Source organism: Sander vitreus, chromosome 23 (genome assembly GCF_031162955.1).
Source record: "Sander vitreus isolate 19-12246 chromosome 23, sanVit1, whole genome shotgun sequence".
In the NCBI taxonomy this organism is placed as follows: domain Eukaryota; kingdom Metazoa; phylum Chordata; class Actinopteri; order Perciformes; family Percidae; genus Sander; species Sander vitreus.
In genome coordinates this window covers 6,687,886-6,699,935 of record NC_135877.1, presented here as the reverse complement: position 1 = coordinate 6,699,935, position 12,050 = coordinate 6,687,886, and the positions used below count along the sequence as shown (strand labels likewise).

The 12,050-nt window shown below is 41.3% G+C and overlaps 1 protein-coding gene across 1 annotated transcript in view; it reads left to right on the top strand.

Moving 5' to 3' along the window:
* Positions 1 to 12,050, top strand: part of syn3 (synapsin III) — a 113,060-nt gene that overhangs the window by 94,816 nt on the left and 6,194 nt on the right. Inside the window, exons 7-12 of the mRNA XM_078281376.1 lie at positions 733 to 875; positions 2,323 to 2,397; positions 2,671 to 2,773; positions 10,001 to 10,132; positions 10,893 to 10,911; positions 11,029 to 11,185. Of these exons, the coding sequence (XP_078137502.1) occupies positions 733 to 875; positions 2,323 to 2,397; positions 2,671 to 2,773; positions 10,001 to 10,132; positions 10,893 to 10,911; positions 11,029 to 11,185 (629 nt within the window). The remainder of the gene's footprint in view (positions 1 to 732; positions 876 to 2,322; positions 2,398 to 2,670; positions 2,774 to 10,000; positions 10,133 to 10,892; positions 10,912 to 11,028; positions 11,186 to 12,050) is intronic.

The following is a 12,050-nucleotide window of genomic DNA, read 5'->3' as shown; positions in this document are numbered from 1 at the left end:
CCCCAGAGGAGTAAACCATGGCTTCCTGGTTTCACTATCTGGTTCCCACCACTTCCGCTGTGTAGAACTGGGATGATACCAGTTAGAGGGCTGGTGATGAGTGAGTGGACGCTCTGGACTGAATCATTTTGCATCTTAGACACTGAGTTGTGACAGCCACATTTAAGATGCCCCATTTCCCATGACCTGATGGAATACACCTCATAAATCTGTCTATCACCGTAGTTGAATAAGACAAAGAAAAAGAGCACCACCTACAGAAACATCATCCCCAGAAAATCCAAAGAAGAAGACATCAGAAGACCAATGATAGCCTCTGTATCCAAGATAGTGTGTAGATAGAAATACACAAGGGTCTTGGAGACTGCCACTGAGGGGCAACTAGTTGTTTCTTTCCCATGTTTCAATGTCACACCTCATCATTACCTAATTATCGAAAAGTTATAGTGAAAAACACCTTTGAGTTTTATGTAAGAGCCATGTTTCGTGTTGATGGGTTCCCATTGCGTCATTTACCCTCAGTCTGTGTGTATAGTGTACAGTCTAATCACTTGATGGAAGTGAGGTTATGCAGTTCAAGGCCGCCTCCGGCAATGTTTCCATCCAGGGACCTTTCATTATCCTGCCAGTGTACAAGTGTGAAATTCCTGTGGGATTCTAAGCGCCCACCGCCAGCTTTGACGGCACGCTTTTTAATTAGCCGTTCTCTAACGAGTGGCGTCTCTCCCACAGATCAAAGTGGAAAACCAACAGGACTTCCAGGACATCACCAGCGTGGTGGCTCTGGCCGGGACCTACGCCACCACCGAGCCCTACGTCCAGTCCAAGTATGATATCCGCATCCAGAAGATCGGCAACAACTACAAGGCTTACATGTAAGAAGATCACACCACCAGCATCGTACATTTGACAGTAGGGGCCAACAAGATCAAAGAATGTAACTTTATGTAGGTTTCAATCAATGATCTGATACCATTACAGATATCTGCCTTATTTCAATGCACGTTTTGGTTTATTTACAAATATGTAAATATTGTTGTGTTCTTTAGCAGTTATCTGTTCAGGTTGAAAACATTCAATTCAAATTTCAAGTAAAATTTTAGATCATTGCAGTGCACTGATTTAGTGTTATTTTAATAAATCATGAGAATCAATGAGTCATGAATTTTCTACAAATAACTTTTTCAGAAAGTCATCACAAATTTTGATCTTGGCATTAGATCACTTTAACCTACTTTGCATATGAGGGCGTGAAAACGACATGGTATAGAAAGCGATGGGCAAAGTGACATTGACCTGACTCATTCACTTCGTGCAGGTGTATTTGACAGCCATGAGGTAGTTTTTTATAACTTTAATCTAGAATACTAGCTAACTAGTAAAGTAGTTAGTAGTAAAGCAGGTGGTACCTGCAGGAAAATCTTAAAACAGTAGTAAGAGGTAATATGTAGCCATGGCTGATACTTGTGTATATATACTGAAAGAAAGTGAGAAATGAGATTGGCTATTATGTATTGTGTGTTCTTGTAAATTCTTCTCTGAAACGGTTACTTAAGACATTTGAATCCCATGGCACCCTGTGTCGGGCCAAAACTGCCATGATATTTGTTAATTTCTGTTTCACGGAACACTTTTTATAACGTTTTACCACATTGAAAAATGACATCAATTCCATTTTGATGTAACCTTTTTTTAAGAGTGTCTAAAACTGAAGAAACAAGTTTTGAAATGACTACATTAAAAGCCCTGGCGAATATGGCAGAAGGCCTCAACTGCTAGGAATACATATTAGCTGCCACGATGCAATATTGCCGCAGTAAACAATCGATTCATGTACAATATTTAGCTCTTATGATGAATGGGTTTAATAAACAAAAAAAATCAATCAACAATTGCTTTTTTCCTAGATACTGAGAAGTCATGGTCCCATGCCTCGTTCAAACCCACACACCCATTCTGAAGCAAGAGACCTTGTTCTATAGCAACAAAGAGAATGAGTCAACACCCTCTTAACTTGCATGACTCTGTATCTAAACAATTACTTGACCAAAAGCAGAGGAAAAGTGTAGCCAAGCCTTATCTCATCTCGTTTTCCCTTGGCCTCACCATGAAAGCATGTCTTTAAATGGCTCTGACACAAACATAATGTAGGTGTGGATGGCAATCATCATCACTGATGAACTGACGATAGCTTCTCCCATGAGGTGTTCTGTTCAGCTACACAAGCAAGAGTTGTGAGTGACTAAGTCTCGGTAGAGCGGTGGAGCTTTCTAACCGGAGGTGGGTGGATTCATTTCTCCATGTTTTTTCTGTGATTTGCAGGAGAACGTCCATCTCTGGAAACTGGAAGGCTAACACGGGCTCTGCCATGTTGGAACAGATCGCAATGACTGACAGGTGAGCTGACTCAGAGACACAGTGGGAAAATGATGACCTGTTTGGACAATGTACTACTTTTTGTATATTTTATACCTTCAAAGACATCTGTGTTTTTGCTAAATCTCATATGTATCAACTCCACATGCTGATGCAGCTTTTTGAAATATTACAGTTCAAGTTTATTTGTTAACTGTGAGCCCTGTAAAGTCCTACCTGCCCTTCATGAAATCTCCAGTGATTATGGGGTCTTTAATTATTGGTTTATCAGTTATTGGGGTTACTGTGTTCCAGATATCGGCTGTGGGTGGACTCCTGCGCTGAGATGTTTGGTGGCCTAGACATCTGTGCAGTGAAGGCCGTCCATGGAAAAGACGGCAACGACTATATCATCGAGGTCAGTTTGTTTTTGGGAATAACCCCCAACTTCAGTCTGAGATTGGAAAATGAAAGACAGAGTTTCAAGAAAAAAAAGGCTGAATCTTGCTATCAGGAAGATACACCTCATATTTTACTTTCAGTGTATTTTGAAACAAACACTAAAGTATATATAGTAGATTAATTCATTCATCAACTTTTCAGATTTTTACAAAGGGCTACACATGGTGAGTTAAAGGTGGGTGGACAGACAGACAACATGTCCCATTCCAAACATTTCCAACGTTCTTGGCAAGTTACCAGCGCTCAGCCTACACCAGTTATCTGTGTAGTACCATAGCATGTTAAAACGCCAATCCAGTGTAAACGTTAGCTTGGATTCAATCTCATTTCCTGCTGATACTATTTTCATATCATGGTAAAAGTCCACAGGGAAGGGTGTAGCCAGACTTGATGGCACATGATCACCAACGCCTTGAAAGAATGATTAGTCTGTAGACCAAACATAGGCAGTAGAATGAAAACATCACAAGTCACAGTGATTGACTCACTACCAACACAGCCTGTTTATTCTGAGTCCACTTGTAAAGGTTGCCATTCTACGTGCAGTTTCCAGATTGTGGACAATTAAAATGACTGTTGCATGACCTGACACAGACCATTTGGTGAGTAGTAACTTCAAGTTTGGGGTTTCATTCCCTAATGGGATGAACATGGCAGTAACACTGCCTGGGTTAGGATTCATATCCCACTGAGGCCACACTATGCTGGAAATGCATTCAAGGGTCAGTAATATCACATCATGTAACATTATGTTAAAGCTGCTCTTATCGATATTATATTAACCTCTGATCAACTGACTGTGTGTAATGTGAATAGAGTCACTCACAGTAACTAGAAGGGCAGACCTCCGCCAAGGCATGAAAATCAGACCAGTAGTTTATCCATAATCTTGCTGAATGACAAACAGACAAACAAGCTTCTTGCAGTTCCCTTCAGGTCTATGTTTTAGCGTCTTCTTTTTTTTTACGATTATTTTTTTGGCATTTTAGGCCTTTATTGGATAGGACAGTTAAGGCATAACAGGGTAGAGAGAGGGGGAAAGGACATGCGGCAAAGGGCTGCAGGTTGGAATTGAACCCGCAGCCGCTGCGGCGAGGACTGAGCATCTGTACATGGGGCGCACGCTCTACCAGGTGAGCTACCTAGGCGCCCTGTTTTAGCGTCTTCTAGCTAAATTAATAGATAGACATTCAACAGGAAGAAAAACAGAGGCACAGAGACCAATTTCTAGTGACAACCAGGGTACTAGTACCCCAGTGGGTACATGTTGCAGTTATGTAAGAGTGTGTGAAAACTAGTCAGCAAGCGAGCACAGAAGTTTAAACAGGTAGCTAAAAGTAACGAATAAACAGTTTTATAATGATTAGCTAAAAGTAACATTAATGGATAAATGGTTGAAACCTTCAGCTTTACTGCAAGTAGTAGTAGTCTAGTAGGCTAAAAGTAGTGTGACTGCTGACCAAACCAACCTTAAAGAAATAACAACACCCACTCCGACAGGACTGTGGGGGTACCTCAGACCAAAAAGGTTGGGAACTACTGCTTTAGACTTTACTGTCCTCAAGGGGACATTCTTTGTCACAACACTGGACCTGAAAGTAGAGTATAATGCAATTCAGCAACAACAAGGTTGAGATTTTAGTAAGGGTCATGTCTTGCTCTCTATTAATTACATCTCAGTCTGCTATCAGTTGTCACTTTCTCTACTGGCACATTAAAAATCATTATTCCTGTTGTATGAGGGCTGTTGCAAAACAAAATCAGTTGCTGAAGTGGAGGTAGACAAGGCCGGTTAGGAGAACAGTAGAAAGGGTACTCATAACATTGCCTTTGAATGTCCTTGCACAGCAGTGACTGATGATATGCTACGTAAAAGGATGATATGTTGGGGGAATTTTCCTTTTGATTATTATACCCAGGAGAGAAGAGAAATAGTTATATCATCTGTAATCAGTTTTGTTTTTAGAGCGGTCTCCTATGTCAAATCTGAGGAAACAGGCCGGTCTGGGACGTCTGATGTGCCCATATTTATTTTGAGACCATGACATCACACTTCTCTCTATCTATACACTGGGTGAGGTCAGCAGTGAGAAAATAAGCCTCTTTTTTTAAAACTCAATCTCGGGAAATATCTACCAGCTCCCCAGAGATGTGTTTCTTAGAGCCGGACTGTTTGGACAGAGAAACTGGTGACACAGTTGAGTAACAATGTTCTGTGACGAGCAATACTTCCTCCTTCTCTTCTGCTCTATCTAGCTGTCTCCTTCTCTCTAACCCTTCAGCATGATGGAATTTAATTAACCGTGACAGGGACGAGCTGCCGGTCCATCACAGTGGGAATCTGTTTTTTGTTCCAGACAGAAGACATCAGCCATGACACCTCTCCCTAATGAGAAGTAATGAGCTTCTCCGAGGCACTTCATTAACAGTATACTGCAGCTGGTATTAGCATGAAGCAAACTCCAGCTTTGTGTTGATTCACTGAAAACGTGTACAGACAATAGAGAAGGCTGTGACAAGACATGATATCCCACAACATTATGACACAGCAAAGTACTTAATGTCAGATGACATGACACTATACAACACGACAATATGACATGTAACATGACAATAGAAAATCAACACGACAGATGCAACACAACTTGGTGACAATTTTATATCAGATAACACGGACATGACATGATGCAACATAATAATGGCACTCAGGTGATTGGTAATTACTTTGGGGATTCCTTCACTTTCCATATAGAGCTATCATCAGGTCAAGATTTAAATTTGTCCAATACTTCCAACACTTGGATTAGCCTAACTGCAGAATTAAAGTCATTCCCATCAGCCTCAGCTGTTCTTTGTGTTTAGTGCTGATTAGCAAAAGTTAGCATGCTAACACACTAAACTAAGACAGCGAACATGGTAAACATTATATCTGCTAAACATCAACACGTTGACTATGGGAGTGTGAGCATGTTAGCATGCTAACACTAAACTAAGACCGTGAACATGGTAAACATTATGCCTACTAAACATTAGTCTGGCTCAACAGAAGTACATTTCCAGGATAAAGCATGACATCCGGCGTGTTGCTCACGCACCGGATGCCCTCACCTTCCGCACTCTGTCTGTGTTGCCGTTCTCAAAATCCCTTCGCTTCGGGAAACGACAACAAACTTCGAGCTAGCAAGCCACACATTGAAAATGGCTAGTTTTAAGGAGATTTGGGGTGCGCAACAAGGCAGGCCTGCTTGGTTCTTTCAGGGAATGATTGTAAAGATTTACAAAGAATATGTTTACTCTACGCATTTACTCTGACTGGGACATTGTGGGACCGATTGGCGGGGATTGCTGTGGAAGAAGTACTCATGGCGATACACACTGGTAAGAGACAATTACGTGTAACCATGTATTCAGCTAATTTAAATAGCTCACTTTACTGCGGTTTTCCGCCAAGAAATCTGGACGGTTTTGTGTGTCTTTGGCTTGGAAATGTAATCTTTATCTGGCAACACGGCTTGTAGTACTAATCCTACATTTCTCATGAACACTTACTGTCTGTCGTGACGTGTCAAACAACCGGTGGGGGTGGGGTGTGTGTGTGTGTGTTTGTTTGTTTGTTTGTTTGTTTGTTTGTGGTATCGATTAGTAAAGTTAGTTAGGGAAAAACAAACATGGCTAGTGGAAAATCTGATTGGCTGGTAACTTTAAAGAATCTACTGGCCATGTTGGCTGGTGATCAAAAAAGTTAATTTAAAGCCCTGATTATATCTGCTACTGTGGACATCAACATGTTAACATTCTCAGGGCGAGCATTACAGAGCAGAGACGTGACGTGACAAGGCAGTACAAGACCGAATAGCAGAGTATAATGCCACATTACATGGCAATAATGACTTCACAAAATTGCAGTGTCATGTCACAAAAGTAAATTTACTCAAGTACAATTTTTGGTACTTGTACTCTACTTGTGTATTTCTAGTTAATGCTACTGTATACTTTTACTCCACTACATTTATTAGACAGATACATGTATTAGTTACTTTGAAGAAGAGTCAGGAGTTATACAGTGTCATGTCACACTTCTGTAGATACCTTCAAGTAAAGTGTTACCAAACTATCTAACTGGCTTTTTTTTTATCTTGAACATTTTCTTTTTTTTAAACTTGAATGTATCATAAAAAGGATTAAGCTAGCAAGAGGGAGGAATACAAACGTTGCTATCTTAAAGCTAAAATTGTTTTCCCAGAAAAACGTCACCCTGTGCCCATCCCTGTACTGCGACTGCACCATCATTTTGAATGAGCACATTTCACATGTTGTGAACTTTCCCATGCAGCAGGGTACATTGTCCAGACAGAACACTGTGCAGCTCAATAAAAGTGCAGAATAACACCTCTATGTTCCAGTGCTGAAAAGGCCAGTGGCAGCTCCAGTCTTCTGCTAGATGACTCTGTATCCTAATAAATCAGCAGGGTGGATCCCGGCGCTGCTTGCCACCACACGCCGTTTGAAGTAGGGCCTGGCGGTCGCTTGCCAGGCCTCTGCTCAGTCCCCTGTGGTAATGACTCAACTGGCCAAAACACCGTGCCACGCCCCACCTCACCGCCAAATCCTAGCCAAAAAGCTGGGTACACGCAGAAAAGGAAGAGCTTTAAAGGCTTCTCTGGTACGGGTAGTAAATGATCACATCTCAAACTACTCTGAAAAACAAAGGGTAAAAGTAAGAAACCCTGGCACATAAAAACAGTTTAGATTTTAAATGTTATTTCAATACTCTGGATTCCCCGGATTCATTACATTCAGGCATGCATAAAACAACCCGGTCCCATTAAAGATTTTTATTTTATTTTGTGGTGTTTCCCCATGAAACATGATGTTAGGAGAGAATTCAACATCAGGAAGGGCTTTTAACTAAAGGGACCTGAATGAGACATGGTCTAGGATGGTTTGGCTGGGTCTTACCAATATCTGTCGTGGTTTATTGGATGGAAATTTAATATACTCTGCAGAGTATATAAAAAAAAACTTGCACTTTGCACATACTGTAGCAAAAAGAGTTGGGTTTTCATACAGTGGATGTATCAGTAGCTGGTAGAACAATGTATTTTAATCTGACCTTTTAATGGTCCCATATTGTTAAAAGTGAGATTGTCATGTCTTTTTCATTATAAAGCAGGTCAATGTGAGATAATAAATGCTGTCAAAGTATCAAAACGCTCAGTCTGCAGAGAAATGCACACAATCTGTATTCAGAAACTTTGCCTTTAAATGAGTCAGGACTTCCGTATGGTTGTGATGTCACAACTATACTATATTTAGGTAGAAAGTGACGCTACAGTGCCATTACAGTCATTCCCCAGCTGCAGTGGCACTGCATGAGGACAGTATGCGAAAAATAATGTGTTATATTGTGTTTTTTGAACATCAAAGCATATAAACGTTCTAGTAGAAACCCAAAATACATACATATATATGGGACCTTTAAGTGGTTCTATAATTGACTATTTGCTTAGCAACATCCCCTTAGTTACTGTTGCTACGCCTTTCAAGCTTTTCATTCTCACATGGCACGTATGCATTGGACAAGGATACACAGCATACTCAATAAGATAAACGCCGATAAATTAATCATGGTTATCTTAAACTTTTTTTTTAAAACTTGAATGAGTCATTTAATTATTAAACTAGCAAGAGGGGGTGTGACGTTAGCAACTCCCTGGCTCTGCAAAGTCTTTGTGTCTACTACCATCAAAGGTCACACAATTTCAATCTAACGAAACACCAAACCACATGATTTGTGTGTTTTTATATTTCCAAACCTAGCTTGCCTGGAATTGCTCTTGAGGCATTAATTAAGTATTTTGAATTGAATGTCGATGGTACGCATACAAACAACCTCAACCAGAGAAAAGGGGAAGCCCTCTCTAGTGAAATGGGCTGGTGCAGTATTTGTTTGTAACTGGATCCCTGCACGTTCATCACATGGTGTGGACTGTGCTTGGCGCACACTGTGTACATGAGGATCAGCACATGAATGCATGCCCGTCGCTGTGTTTACAGCCTGTGGCCGGGGCGCGGTGCAGCAGCCTCATCTACCACAGCGGGCATCTGCATCCAAGCCAGCAGACACTTCTCTTCTCTTCTCCTGTTTGTTTTGGTCTTCAGGGAGGAGGACTGCGAGTCTCTGAGCCCCATGTGCTCTGTGGTTCAGCAGTACACGTGTATGTACATGTGAGCTCAAGTGGTGGGAAATAAAAAAAATAAAAAAAATCTTAGGTTAATTATTTGTGTATGGCAATTGATGTGGTAGAGTATGTGCCAAGTCATACCCGGAGCAACATAATATTTATAGCTGGAGTCACTTTTTATATGCTGCTCGCTGGGAATTCAAATTTTGGGTCCCTTTTGCCTAACACAGTGTGGCACAGAAAAATCAGTCAGCAAGTTAGTTGGAAAAGATGAGATTGGTGCATTCGAATAAATACGTATTCAGTTAATCTACTGCCTAAACTGAGCTCTCAACATGTTTGTCTCCCGAGACCTTGAAAATGATGCTATACAATCATCTCAAGCTGCACACGCACAGCAAACTATTAAAGTTTCTCCTTTTACTTTGGTTTATGTGATTTATTATCAGATAGGGCTGGGCTGCTGATGGCCTTTTAAAAGAAATAAAACAAACATCAGAGAGAAATGTTATCCTATCCTGCCCTGTTCTTATCAATTTTGCGTCCCATCTTCAGGGTCTCAACCCCCTGATTAAAAACTCCTTAACTACCCTGCAGTGGTTGGAGGATGTAGCAGGACAAATCTAAGACAAGGGGCTTCCTGTAAAGTGTGAGTGCATGGGAACTACCAGAAAAGTCAGTGTCATGCTCAGTGCATCCGGCAATAAATTATATTAAAGGCCAGCAGAGTGTTTTGTAGCTTAAATTGTCTGAACAGTGGCAAAATACTGCGGGGAACATTGTTGTATATGTGATCTCTGTAAAAATGACTCATCATTGCTGGCAAAGAACCACAGAGTCCATTTGCCACTGACACCATTTGGGGCCTGAACGCGTCTCATCTTCATGATAAGAGCTCTAATCCTGCCACCTAGTGGAGAAGTTATAACATTCCAGTTCTTTGGTGTTTCTGCTGAAACCATCCAGGACCCTGATTGGCCATTTTTCTGTCTCTGCAGGTGATGGACAGCTCCATGCCTCTGATTGGTGAGCACGTGGAGGAAGATAGACAGCTGATCACAGAGCTGGTTATCAACAAGATGGCCCAGGTGCTGCTGGGAGTTTCCACACCTCAGACTTCCTTTGTCAAGGTACATCAGTACGTTATATCTGACACCTTTACGTACAAAGGTAAGTCAGACTACCTTACCTTTAGATAAGACCCCACTTTTCCAACCCCCTCTGCCCACTAATAGTTTTTGTACCGTCCCTAATTCCAGTTTAACTTCCACCTGTATTGACATTGGAAATATGTCTACTGCGAGGACATGTCCTCAGTATTGTTTTTTTGTTGTTGTTGTATTTTCAGTATTGTTTTAGCAACCTGGGGTTAGCTTACTATTTAAAAAGTACATACTGTAATTCCAGTACAGTACAGAGGTGAAGTATATTTCAAAGTGACTACTTTTAGGCCAACATAATAATATGTTGCATGGACTTTGAACTAGCATTTAGGCATTTATGTTGTGAAATAAAACAGAAATTATAATTTTTTTCAATATAATCGGAACAGCTAAACCAGTTAAATCAAATGTGAAATAGCTCTGTATACACTAACTGCTATTATTACTACATCTGCTAATGTTCCTGCTGATATTACTTTATCTTGACTATTACTTCTAATGCTCCAATTGAATACTCACACTACTATCTTACAGATTTTATGCAATAATATATAACTTTTAAAGGTACAACTAGTGTAGAGCCTTATCTTAAAGCAGAATTTAAAGACCCCAAAGATGTCTGAGTGCGCAGCTCCGTTCTGGCTACATTACCATTAGCTAGTACATGCATAAACATTTAAACTCTCATCCACTGTGCTGATGTCCCTGTATCATTCTTCATCCACAGACCACACAGCCCAGACGAGGTAGGAGACACTTTTGTTGCGTTTGTTTATTACTGCAACAGTGCACTGGCTGCAGCAGTGTTACGCGTTAAGTAAAACAACTCATCTTCATGCAATGTATGTGTGTATCTACTGCAGGGGGACACCGCTCTGCTTCCGCCTCTCCATCTCAGTCGGCCCAGGGTTCACCTCAGCGAGCCCGATCAGCCAGCACCTCGCCCAGCCAGGCCTTCCAGCCCGGGCCCATCCCTGCCACCTCCGGGCCTGGAGCTCAGAAACAGTCCCCACAGTTGAAGTACGTCCGCACTGGGGTCCTACTAACAGCACACCAATAGAGAGGCGAAGTCCCTCCCCTTCCAGTGGACCTCATGGGACCTTCATTCGGGGGAAAAAAAATGTAGTGAATGGGAGAGACTAATAATTTGTTGATCCCGTTGGAATTGAGCCATGAATTACACACATGATGTTCGTCGATTAAAACGATAATTTTGCAAGTGAAGAAAGTCACAGTTTGCACAAGTACCACATAGTTTTAACGGTGAACTACATATCTCGTCTCCCACGAAATACGTCACCTTGCTTGAGGCTCAGCTTGGTCGCTAGCTAGCTAGCCAAGCTATGTTGCACAACACATGTGACGTTATCTTACGTGATGCGTTTTATCCAGCGAAGTTTTATCAGCCGGGAAGCGAAAGAACGAGCAAGATCTGTCGCTCGTGTGGGTAACGTTACATCCCAGTACGAAACAAACGGACGGCGTAGCTTCAGCGAGACGTCACCCATGCAACTTTGAAGTGTGTAGTCTTTCTACTTATGTATTTTCACAGTCTAATACTTTTACGACAAACTGAGACTTTCTTGACTTGGAAAATTATCTTTTAAACTGATGACCATCATATGTGTAATCCATGGCTCAATTCAAATGGGTTCAAGAAAGAATTAGCCTCTCCCCATTTACTACCGTTAATCCAATTAAATGTCCCATGATGGTCCACCGGAAAGGGAAGGACTTCGCCTCTCTGTATCATCCATAGCCTCTTTCTGACCAAGTAGTTACAGGAACATAGTTATAGGAACAATCCACTTCTAAACAGTTCTACTAACTACTCTCCCTCAAAACTGTTTTGCCATTTGAATTCGCACTGGCCAAGTGGCCATAG